The sequence below is a fragment of the Esox lucius genome, chromosome 16, assembly GCF_011004845.1.
Source record: "Esox lucius isolate fEsoLuc1 chromosome 16, fEsoLuc1.pri, whole genome shotgun sequence".
NCBI classification, from domain to species: domain Eukaryota; kingdom Metazoa; phylum Chordata; class Actinopteri; order Esociformes; family Esocidae; genus Esox; species Esox lucius.
The window spans coordinates 30,255,733-30,268,781 of NC_047584.1; the positions used below are offsets into that span (position 1 = coordinate 30,255,733).

The following is a 13,049-nucleotide window of genomic DNA, read 5'->3' on the forward strand; positions in this document are numbered from 1 at the left end:
AAATAACATAATTTTGTTGTAGTTCTTTCTGTTGACAACAGGTGGGACTAATGACCAGTCGCCCCTGGCCCTGTCGCCGCTCCCCCGAACGCGGCACGCCCCCTAGCTCCCCCGAACGCGGCACGCCCCCTAGCTCCCCCGAACGTGGCACGCCCCCTAGCTCCCCCGAACGCGGCACGCCCCCTAGCTCCCCCGAACGCGGCACGCCCCCTAGCTCCCCCGAACGCGGCACGCCCCCTAGCTCCCCCGAACGCGGCACGCCCCCTAGCTCCCCCTAGCTCCCCCGAACGCGCCACGCCCCCTAGCTCCCCCGAACGCGGCATGCCCCCTAGCTCACCCGAACGCGCCACGCTCCCTAGAATAGTCACCAGAATTCTGAACACCCGTGCAGGCACCCCTGTTACTATGCACCTCCATTTATATTTCTGTTCAGTCCCCTGTTATGTTGCCAGGTATTGCCAGAGTTTTCAAGTATTTTTCAGTGTTAGATTATCCAGTTAAAACCTTCATCCAATCTGTTTGACGACATTGTCTCCTGTCTGCTCCTCTTTGTTACTGTTGATCTCCGTTGACTCACTGCCTGTGTTTCTGACTCCTCCTGCCTCGCTCTACAACCACAGCTCCTGCTAATTGTTTCCGAGCTTTTGCTTGATAAACACAGAACTTCCGCACATGGTTCCTACCTCGCGTCTCTGAATTAATTACAACAGGAACAGTGGAAAGGCTTTTAGGGGGGGGGCGTGTTGCAATGTAATGTCAATACATTGTCATTTTGTCCATCAAGAGTTTGGTCTTGACTCTAGGAAACATGGACCTGTGATCAAAGACCTATTGATATCAACAGTAATTCAGCCGTCAAGCAAAATGTCTAGAATTGCCGGATATTAGCTAGAGAACTGCGGATATGTCTTTTCATTGCTACGGGGTGGACATTTGAAAACAAAGTTATTTTTAGGGCCCTGCGCTTAGTTTGTTAAGCGAAGGACTGCTAGAATTATTGTCAACTACTTCTATGCTATTTTAATGTAGCTTGAGCATGGTTCTGTTTATGAGGGGGTCCCTGGGTTCTGTTTATGAGGGGGTCCCTGGGTTCTGTTTATGAGGGGGTCCCCGGGTTATTTTTATGAGGGGGTCCCCGGGTTATTTTTATGAGGGGGTCCCCGGGTTCTGTTTATGAGGGGGTCCCCGGGTTCTGTTTATGAGGGGGTCCCCGGGTTCTGTTTATGAGGGGGTCCCTGGGTTCTGTTTTTCCAAGAGAGCTGCACAGGACCTTGGACATGTTTTGGCTTATTGGGTTCTCTGGAATAATGGGTGGGTTTACTCCCAGTGGTGCATTTCATCTGTTAAGTGTCTTGGAGGTAAATGAGGTCTGTTCCCTGAATCACCTCCTGTATGGATCGGTGGCACATGCAAACACGCAACCCATGGCAGTAGTCACATAACAGAACTTGGGCATTTTAAAACAGTCTTCGGTCCAGTTACTACACATAATAGTTATATTCATTCATTCATATTTGCAGTGTGCCCATGTCTGTGGATTCAGAGATACGCAACTGAATTTTTCAGGGTAACGCCTCGCACTGGGGCCAAACTGGTGTTTTACCCAGAAGTCCAGAGTGTTTTCTGTTTCCATTGACCACCAGGGCGTGGCCGAGTAGCCTGGCTCTCATTCTTTGCCAAGCCCCAGACTTGAGGACTTGGGGTGGGGTTTTGCGGGTTGACGTGTTTCGCGCTGTGAAAACACGACATGTTGTGCTATTCGAATAGCGATGTGTGTTGTTTGCTTTAGGCTTCTCGTAATGGTTTTCATCCAATCTAACAAACATCCCTCAGAATTCTCCGAAATCCTTCTATTAAAGTTAGATGGTTCTGACAAAATGCTTATCAAACTAAATAATGAATACACTGGCTTACGGTTGCTGTGTCACAAGTGTAGGTGGAGAAGGAGCCGGTTCTAGGAGTCAGAAGAAGAAATGTGTTTTATTTCTCAAGTTCAAACGCCATATTATAAACAAACTGAGCATGGCGTTATTGTTTACTTTATTTTACTGCCAGAAAAATATCGCCTTTTATTTTTCATAACCGGAAAACCCTATCGCGTTGATAGTTGACTCCTCCCTCCCGACTCGAGCACCTCCTTAATTCCTTCCAAATGTATAGTTGAAACAGGAAGTTAGAGAGCCAGCATTAACATAAATCCCCGGTGTAGCCCTGGTACCAGAGTAAAGCACCAGTGGAAACGCAGCATGAGTGACCTGTGATTTCCCTAGTGCTGTTAGAATTGGCAAATGTTCATTGTAAGTGGGGGCTCCTTGGCTCCATGACTTAAACTAGCATGCAGTCAGGAACCAAACGTACACATCGGGCATAAATTAAACCTCGGACTGCCAATTCTCTGGGGCACCTATTCATGTTTTGTTAAAAGTAGGAGCATGGAATGGCAGAACCCAGACCTTAAAACCGAATACAATATCATCCCATTTTATTGGGCCATAGCTAGCTCTCCCTACATACACTGAGGTTCTGTTGTGTTCTGCTCTGTCCCACCAATCCAGTGAATGTTGGAACCGAGTAGGCGCTTCCTAAGCCGTTTTATCGTCATCTTTCGTGTTGGTGGGGGTCCTGCTCGGGGGGGGGGGGGGGGGGGGGGGGGGCGGGGGTTGCATCACAACGCAAGTCTCAACAAGTCAGGGAGGGGACCACGGGTGTTCAGCTCAAGAGAATGACACGCCAGATCAGACGGATTGCGCTGTTCGCACGCTACCCACGGACAGCTTCGGGTCTCGAGTGGCCTCCCGGTAACAATGCATTTGTGAGGTGTTTCGTAAAGTGTGCTCACAAAGCCATGGACACTCCAGTGAAGTGGTTGCGATGACCTAGTTGAGCCAGCACTGAGCCCAACACATTTGTCACGTTTGCATGACTTTTACCCTGCCGTGCTTCGAGGATGGCTGTGAAACGTCTGCCCGGCCACCGTCCAGTCTTAGTCGCCATGTACGGATAGGAGCCGGAGCCTGGTACCTCTCCAGGTCCGCTGAGCGGACCCGGGGTGCTCCTTTTTTCCTTGCTGTTGATTGGTTCGTTTTGTTTTCCCAGGCGGCATGTTCACTCAACCGTACGTTCTGAGTAGGCTGTGTAAGTTCTGTGACCTGGAGCCCTCCTCCTGTAACGGGATGGGAACATGCTCCTCCAACTGCTCCATCACCTCCATCTGTACGCATCACCAGGAGGTGTGTGTCAGCATCTGGTAGGTATGAGATAATGATGGGTGGTGTGTCTGTGTCTGTCTGTCTTTCTGTGTGTCTGTCTGTCTGTCTTTCTGTGTGTGTCTGTCTGTCTTTCTGTGTGTGTCTGTCTGTCTTTCTGTGTGTGTCTGTGTGTCTTTCTGTGTGTGTCTGTGTGTCTTTCTGTGTGTGTCTGTGTGTCTTTCTGTGTCTGTCTGTCTGTCTTTCTGTGTGTGTCTGTCTGTCTTTCAGTGTGTGTCTTTCTGTCTACCTGTGTAAGTCTGTCTGTCTGTCTTTCTGAGTGTATCTGTCTGTCTTTCTGAGTGTATCTGTCTGTCTTTCTGTGTGTGTCTGTCTGTCTTTCTGTGTGTCTGTCTGTCTTTCAGTGTGTCTGTCTGTCTTTCAGTGTGTCTGTCTGTCTACCTGTGTGTGTCTGTCTGTCTGTCTGCGTATGTGTGTCTGTCTGTGTATGTGTATGTGTGTCTGTGTCTGTCTGTGTATGTGTGTCTGTGTGTGTGTCTGTCTGTGTATGTGTGTCTGTGTGTCTGTGTGTCTGTGTATGTGTGTATGTGTGTATGTGTGTCTGTGTGTATGTGTGTCTGTGTATGTGTGTCTGTGTGTCTGTGTGTCTGTGTATGTGTGTCTGTGTGTCTGTGTATGTGTGTATGTGTGTCTGTGTGTCTGTGTCTGTGTGTCTGTGTGTGCCCATGTGCGCTTGTGTCTGTGATTGACTCTCTCCACCTCCACAGGAGGAGAAATGAAAGCAACTACAGCATTGAGACTCTGTGCCACAACCCCTTCCTCCCCCTGTATGGCGTTGAGTTGGATGACTACAATGCTTCCACTTGCACCATGAAGGAGAAGAACAGCTCAACAGGACTGATCTATGTGTGCTCCTGCACTGAGGAGGAGTGCAACGATGTCCTCGTTTTTTCACCCGGTGAGTAACATTTCAGCCCATTTTGTGGAGTGATTTCACTGTGATATTCTGCACACATGTTCTTTTCTGTTCTATTCAAGTCTGTACTCGTTGTCTGCGGACCTATCAGAGCGTGGCCTTCATGGCGCAGCACTGTGCAGAAGTCTTAGGCATGTGTCACAAGTCAACCTAAAGCCATTTATTTGGGTAGTAAGGGTTTATTTGTAAAATATATATACATTGGGTATAGAAAAGAATCACCCCCCTTTAAAATAACACCATTTTGTTGCTTTGCAGCCTGAAATGAAAACGGAAAAAAAACTATTTTTGTTTTATTCAGCTGTATTTACAACTTATAACATCCAAGTGATTGATATAATACCAACTTGTCAGAAAAAAAAAATTACAAATTAAAAAATAGAATCACTGAGTTGGAAAAAGAATCACCCCCCTCCTAAAAATGATTTGTAAACCCAACCAGGTGTAGTTAATCACCTTCTCAATAGCACACAAAGCCAATTGACTTTCAACTGTGATCAGCTGTGGTCATTTTGATTAGCTCTGCATGAAACCAGCTTTTCCTGAAGCATTTCAGTCCTTGGTAGTGCAACTGAAGAAAACAATCAACTATGGGTGGCAAGGCATTGTCAAAAGATCTCCGGGATAATGTTGTGGACAGGCACAAGTCAGGAGATGGATAAAAAAAAAATACAAAGGCTTTATCAGTGCCTAGAAGCACAGTGAAGTCTATTATTAAGAAGTGGTAGATATTTGGTACAACACAGACCCTCCCTGGGTCAGGACTACGCTCCAAACTGGATGAAAGAGCCAGGAGGAAACTGGTCAGAGAGGCTACCGAGAGGCCTACAGCAACTCTGAAGCAGTTGCAGGAATTCATGAAAAAGAGTGGTCATTGTGTGCATGTGACAAAAATATCACAAATTCTCCACAAATGTGGCTTGTATGGGAGGGTTGCAAGAAAAAAGCCGGTCTTCAAGAAAGTCCACATGCAGTCACGACTGAGCTTTCCCAAAACGCACCTTGAAGATTCTAAGGCCACGTGGAAAAAGTTATGGTCCGATGAGATTGAAAAAGAATGATTTGGCCTCAATGCCAAACGATATGTCTGGTGAAAATCCAATACAGCTCACCATCCAAATAACACCAGTCCTACAGTAAAGCATGGAGGTGGTAATATCATGTGATGGGGTTGTTGCTCTGGAGCACTTGTCAGGATAGAAGGAAAAATGGATGGGGCAAAATACTGTCAAATTCTTGAGGAAAATCTGCAGTTCTCTGCCAGAAAGTTGTCAATGGAAAGAAGATTTACCTTCCAACATGACAATGACCCAAAGCACACAGCAAAACTGACCACACAGTGGTTGAAGGAGAAAAGGGTGAATGTCCTTGCATGGCCTAGTCAGAGCCCGGACTTAAACCCCATTGAAAATCTGTGGAAAGACTTGAAGACAGCAGTCCACAAACAGTCACCATAAAATTTAACTGAACTTGAGCAGTTCTGCAAAGAAGAATGGTCAAATATTGCAACGTCTAGCAAAGTTAGTAGAGACATATCCCAACAGACTAAAGGCTGTGATTAAATAAAAGGTGGTTCAACAAAATACTGACACAAGGGGGTGATCATTCTTCCAACTTAGTGATTGTTTTTCTATTTATTTTTTATGACATGTTGGTGTTATATCTTTCACTTGGATGTTATAAGTTGCACTGAGTAAATACAGCTAAAAGAAACAAAAACTGTCTGTCTTCATTTCAGGCTGCAAAGCAACAGTGATTATTTTAAAGGGGGGTGATTATTTTCTATACCCACTGTGTGTATATATATATAATATATAATATACAACCCTGTTTCCAAAAAAGTTGGGACGCTGCATTAAATGTAAAAATTAAAACAGAATGCAATGGTATGCGAACCATTTAAACCTTATATTCAATAGAAAAATTGTATAAAGATCATAGATAAAAGAACATAGAACATATCAATGTTGAAACTGAGACATTTTATTGTTTCTTGAAAAATATATGCCCAATTTGAATTTGATGCCAGCAATATGTTTCAAAGAAGTTGGGACACAGGCTACAAAAGACTGGACATTTTTGTAATGCTAAAAAACTAAACCTGGTGCAATATCACACAACTAATTAAGTTAAATGGCAACAGGTCAGTAACAGGATTGGGTATAAAAAGATAATTCCAGAGAGGATGGGTCTGTCAGAACTAAATTGTGCAATAATTTAAGAATAACGTTTCTCAACGTAAAACTGGCACGTCCTGCCTGCCGTGCCAGTGAATCCAACGCCCTCTCTCCCTCACTTCATCACAGCCGTGCCAGTGAATCCAACGCCCTCTCTCCCTCACTTCATCACAGCCGTGCCAGTGAATCCAACGCCCTCTCTCCCTCACATCATCACAGCCGTGCCAGTGAATCCAACGCCCTCTCCCCCTCACTTCATCACGGCCGTGCCAGTGAATCCAACGCCCTCTCTCCCTCACTTCATCACAGCCGTGCCAGTGAATCCAACGCCCTCTCTCCCTCACTTCATCACGGCCGTGCCAGTGAATCCAACGCCCTCTCTCCCTCACTTCATCACGGTGGCACCCGCACACCCACCAAATGCGGGTTGAATTAACAGTCACTCTTAGCCACTTTGGCGGGTGGCATTCTATATATCTAGACACAGGGTTTTTCCTCCATTCAAAACTCAAAGGCGACAGCCTTCCCAAAATATCGCACCACCTCTGTGTTGGCATGATAAAACATGATTTTGCGCTCATATAAAAAATACCAGCTAAACACTGCCGCTAATGTGACAAAAGGAGTAAACCTTTTCCATATTGACAGTGTTGCCAGTTGGAGTGTTTCCTACACAAGTGGGCTATTTTTAATGGGCTTGGGCGTGTTTTCTTTCCTGGAGTCTGCTGAAGAATAGCAGTTTACGGTCAATGAAATCTGGCAACCTTGCTTACAGGACCACGCGGGTCCAGACATTCGGAGATGAGTAAAAACAAGTGGATCCTAGTTTTCTTTTACATCCAAGCAAGTCAAAATAGTTCATTAAAACTTAGTAACCTCAAACTGCATCCAATCCAAAATGTTTGGACTTTTCAGGTGACTTCTAGTAGCCTGGAATTACAGATTTATTTAAAGAGAGATCACGATACGAATGAAGATGACCGGTGAAAAGACCATCAGATTAGGGTATGTGCTGTCACCAAAAACATTAGGCAAAATATGCAACATACTGTGTAAAAACATATACAATCAACATTTAAGTCACTAATAATATAAATATATGAGGACGCTGGATCAGCGACTGCAGGAGAGCCAAGTACAGCTGAAGGAAGTCGAGAGAGAGGAAGATAAATGACGTGGCGTCACGACAAGGTTGAGGGAAAAAACTATGTGACAAGGCCATAATATATATAGCTCTGTTTAATTTGTTTTGCAATTAATTATGAAGCTGATGAGTGAGTTTATATTTCTTTTTAAATCACATGCCAATAGGACCGTGTTAATAATAAATATATTGCTTGTATATTTTGGATACAATCAGTAAAGACATGGTAAGTCAAGGCGTGCATTAGCTGCTCAAGTGGACCCACATATTATCCATCCATCCATCATCTTCCGCTTATCCGGGGCCGGGTCGCGGGGGCAGCAGTCTAAGCAGAGATGCCCAGACTTCCCTCTCCCCAGACACTTCCTCCAGCTCTTCCGGGGGGACACCGAGGTGTTCCCAGGCCAGCCGGGAGACATAGTCCCTCCAGCGTGTCCTAGGTCTTCCCCGGGGTCTCCTCCCGGTGGGACGGGACCGGAACACCTTCCCGGGAAGGCATTCCGGAGGCATCCGAAACAGATGCCCAAGCCACCTCAGCTGACCCCTCTCGATGTGGAGGAGCAGCGGCTCTACACTGAGCTCCTCCCGGGTGACCGAGCTTCTCACCCTATCTCTAAGGGATCGCCCAGCCACCCTGCGGAGAAAGCTCATTTCGGCCGCCTGTATCCGGGATCTTGTCCTTTCGGTCATGACCCACATATTATATATAGTATTTCACAAAGGGCCCAGTAGACTGCGGTGCTGGGGTACCAAGTTTGGATAAGTTTGAGCCAGGAAAACCTCTGTATGTATGTGTGTGTGTGTGTATTTAAAAAAAGAATAATCTCATTGCAATGAAAGTGACACAAGGAGCTACGTCCCTACAACTCCCATGAACACTACCTGCATACCGTGTTCAGTTCTGGCCCATTTGCGTTAGGCATGTTTCCTTGCACCCCAGTGAACGACAGCATGGACAAGACAGGCTACGATGTAGCACACCAAAGTCAACCATAAAATATCAACAACAAAAAAATTCCCAACAACAAAATTGTGGCTGGTGAAAATGCTGAGTGGCTAGTAACAAGCGCTGTTCATACCCGAACGTCACATTGTTGTTTTGGTTCTGTGTTTAATTTTGTTTCTGTCCAATGTTATTTCATCAGGTATTCTGTTCCTGTCCGTATTGTTCCATTTGTTAAATGTCGTCTCCTCTCCCTGCGCTTGTGTCCTGTCTCCGTCCTACATCGTGACATTTGCACATCATTGCATTCTGTTTTCATTTGCATTTTACGCCGTGTGCCAACTTTTTCAGAAACGGGGTTGTGTGTTTTACAAATAAACACTATCCAAATCAAAGGCTTCGGTGAAACTTTTAGGTGCCTAACCCTTTTGCACAGTATTGTACATTTATTGCCCTAAACAGGAGATTGAGTAACTAACCATCACACAGATGGGGCTTACACCACTATTAAACCCATTAGTAACCTCTAACATCAGGGGATTCCCTCATAGTGGTGTAATCCCCATCTGTGTAATGGTTAGTTACTCCGCCACTGCATTAACTGCCACATCACACATATACAATGGGAGTAGGCATGAGATGTATGGTCGTAGATACTTTGCAATGCCTTCATGAAAAACACAACTAGACCTCAGAGGGAGCAAGGGAGCCATGCGAGGTCCACCCTGAAACAGACTGGTAATATGCCATGTTGTCACATGATAGTGGTTGGGCAGACTCAGTCAGCAAACTCCTGTTCCTTTGAAAGCACAAGTTTTATAATGCGCTTATAACCGATCCTAGAAATTTGTTGTCAGACAGATACACGACTGTACCTGAACATCCGTTTATAACCATTTGGAGGAACAGGTAAAAATGTAGTATAGTGGTAAGGTAGTGTAGTAATGTATTTGTTACTGCATTGTTGTGGTGTGGTAGTAATGTAGCATAGTGATGTAGTAGTAAGGTTGTAAAGTAGTGATGTAATGTAGCGGAGTAGTGTTGTAGGGTAGTAATGCACTAATGTAGTCTATTAGTGTATGTGATTATTACTAATGTATTATTGTTGAAGCATAGTAATTTAGTAGTATTTTACTGTTCTAGGGTTGTGGTATTGTTTGTATTGAATTGTACTGTATGTGCTGTTGTTGTGTAGTATTGTAGTGTAATGTACAATATTTTTGGGTTACACTTTTTGAGAGTCCCAATTTCCATTACAAGGGGCAGTACATAGTCAAAATGTTGCAGACAGTCAGTAGATTATCTCTAGAACATCTACAGAAACACTTTTGGACCACTCAAATTTTTATTATTATATCAGTGTAATCGTATTGTAGTAGTATTTTAGTTTTGTCAGACCACTTTTAGCTTCTCCAGCCTGCTAGGTGCACTGTGAATGGGTCATGCAAGACATCTCAGACGTGGTTTCCTGTCTGTGTTTAACTCAAAACAGAAACACATCAGTCACAGACTGCTGCACAGACAGATGGAGATGGAGGGAGAGAGATGAGAATGAGATGGAGGGAGGGATGGAGACGGAGAGACAGAGAGAGAGATGGGCTACAGAGAATGAGGAGAGAAGACAGAGGTAGAGAACAACGGGGGGGGGGGGGAAGAAAGTTCAGACCATCAAGCTTGAGTGTTTTTTTTTTTGGTTTTCTGGGTCTATTTATAAATCCCACGTGGGCAAAAGGATTCCTCTGAGAAAAAAGTGTTTTAGTTACAATGTTATCTTGACGTCATATGTGTTGTTGTCCTGGATACTTGTTGTTCTGGGTGCCCTCATTTCATTGCTTACGCTTTTAAAGCATTCAACTAGCTGGAGTGAAATAATGACCATAATCTATGCTCATTATCTTAACAGATATAGTTGATATTGGGTAGTAAACATGCGTTCCCTAAAATGCACAATAGTGACTTGCCCACAGCAATGGAAGTCTCATTGAAAATACCAGAACTCTCCTCATTGCCCCCCCCCCCCAAAACTGTGCCTATAATTGGTGTATTTAATATGTTCAGGCAAAGAATAAAAAATAAAATCTGTTGCCTAACTTCACTTCTGAATCTGAAGTCTTTAGTAAACGCATGTGATATTACAGCACATGAATAATGACGGTTTTGACGCAATCCAACTTTGTGTCCTGCAGTCCTTTGGCCTCTTTATTGCATAGAGACAGTGTCCGTGTGTGTTTTTGTTTTTGTTTTGTCAGTTCAGAACGGGACAGCTGTGAGTAAGCCAAATGGAAAATAAAAAACATATCCGTTTGTAAATGTTGTCTCCCGTTTCTACCCCGGGTCCGTTCCTTCTGAGCCCTTGCCTTGTCCCTTCCGTGGAGGATATGTGAAACAGGAAGTTTCTGTTTATTCATTGGGACTGGAGCCACAGATTTTTCCTCCACTGCAAATACCAAGCATTGTTGTCGCCTAGGCCATAGCATTTCTTAGCATAGTATACGTATAGGCCATAGCCTTACTTAGCATAGACCGTTGCATTCCCTGGCAAAACGCATTATTCTCCACAGTAGACCCTAGCATGAATTAGCATGGTACTTTCCATAGTGGAACCTAGCGTACGATGGCACTCTCCACACCTTAGATTTCAATAGAAGAGCCTTTTCTACAGTTGTAGAAATCCTTAAATCGTCTTGCATTCTCCTAGCATTGTATTCTTCATAGTTTTACCATATACCTTTCCATTGCATAGCATTCTATTCCCCATACATTCCCCCTGGTTTTCCTTAGTTATTGTAGCTTTCTCCTTATGCACCTGAAGCAACGCATGTCCAAGTACAGGCTTTTGAAGTGTGCAATTCATTACATGGAGTACTACTTCTACATCACCGAGTGTCAAAATGTGAATAATTGTCAAGACCGAGATCCAGATGTAATCCCTCATCCTGAGTTTTGTCAGTTCGTTGTTGCGGCGTGTTCTCTTGGAGAAATGACAGACAGGCTTCGCCAAACGAACACTTGTTTCTAATCAGTTGGCTGTGGTCGCAAAGCTTGTCTGGAGCGGAATATTACTCACACGTGTTTTCTAGCTTGCGAATTTGACAGCTTCGTTTAGGAAGTGAAGCACTGTCTATGCTGTGAAGTGATTCATTGCCGTAAAGTCACAAAACAAGTTTATATAGCTATCTAGCATGTTTGTTTTTGTATTTACCTACGGACAGAATTAGTTTCGCACTCCATCAAAGCAGCGTCCAAAGTCACGGAAGTAACAGAAAAAAGTATTACTGAACAGAAGTAATTGAGTCCAAATACATATTTTTATGGACTGCTTTTACAGTTCCCCACACATTTCCATCTCTGGGCTATTTTAGAACCTCTGATAGTGAATAATATCGTGGCGTCCCACACGCACCCTATTCTTTATATTGCGCATTACTTTACCTCCTCGGCCCTAGTGCACTAAATAGGGACTAGTGTGCCATTTTGGCTCAACTAGTGTTTCTCATCTGAGGCCGGTGGCTAGTTGTAATTATAATACAGAAAGAAGAACATGTGGAGGAAAAATGTCTTGTGTGTGTATATTTTAGTCAGTCTGGGAGTTGTTAGAGATCACCCCTGCTGTGGAATCTTGGCTTGCATTCACAGAACAACAGCAGACAGTCTTAAAGAGGAGTGACTCACAGGCAATATGTGTTTCTGACTAAACTGTATATTATGGGGACAAAACCGTCCCCAAACTGTAGTTAAATCGTAAAAAGTGGCTAATTAGAATATTTTTCCCATTCCCATTTTGAAATGCAATCTTTTTGGCCTAAGTGTTAAGTTTAGGGTGAAAGTTACAATTCGGGTTAAAATTAGGTTTAAGGGTTAGGCTTTACTGTATCTCCCTATAATGTGAACTACTCATGCATTGAGTACAATTTGGGATTCCTCAGCCTTTTCACTTTAGCAATGCATTTCTTTCTCCTGGCTGTTATATTCGCTACAGTGTACGGTTGTTGTATACAGTATGAACCAACCGTATACAGTTGGAATATACAGTATACGATTGGTATATACAGTATATGTTTGGTGTATACAGTGTACTGTTATGTAGAGTGTATGGATGGTATACAGTGTACGGTTGGTAGTATACAGAATGTGTTTTTATATACAGTATAGGGTTGTTATATACACAATACGGTTGTTATGTACAGAATACGGTTGTTATGTACAGAATACGGTTGTTATGTACAGAATACGGTTGTTATGTACAGAATACGGTTGTTATGTACAGAATACGGTTGTTATGTACAGAATACGGTTGTTATATACAACCGTATGCACGCTGCTCTGTAAGGTAAATTTCATTCAAGTGTTCCAGACAAGGATTACGCTGTTTGCCATTTTATTTTTTTTATAAGTTTAATCTATATCGCAGAATAAATATCAATCACAATATTTTGCGGCCAAAAATTACTAAGGCATAACAAAACTGAAACAAGACGTGAAAAGAACAATGTTACAAAAAGGAACGGGATCCAAAACATTAAACCGAAAAGCTACATGAGGGAAGAAGGAACTTAAATAGTGACAGTGATCAGGAACACAGGTGACGGTAATGACAGGGAAC

The 13,049-nt window shown here is 43.8% G+C and overlaps 1 protein-coding gene across 1 annotated transcript in view; it reads left to right on the forward strand.

Annotated features, from left to right (window-relative positions):
• The window catches only part of tgfbr2b (transforming growth factor beta receptor 2b), a 40,055-nt gene that overhangs the window by 8,997 nt on the left and 18,009 nt on the right, over nucleotides 1-13,049 (forward strand). Inside the window, exons 2-3 of the mRNA XM_029113519.2 lie at nucleotides 3,097-3,247; nucleotides 3,974-4,164. Of these exons, the coding sequence (XP_028969352.1) occupies nucleotides 3,097-3,247; nucleotides 3,974-4,164 (342 nt within the window). The remainder of the gene's footprint in view (nucleotides 1-3,096; nucleotides 3,248-3,973; nucleotides 4,165-13,049) is intronic.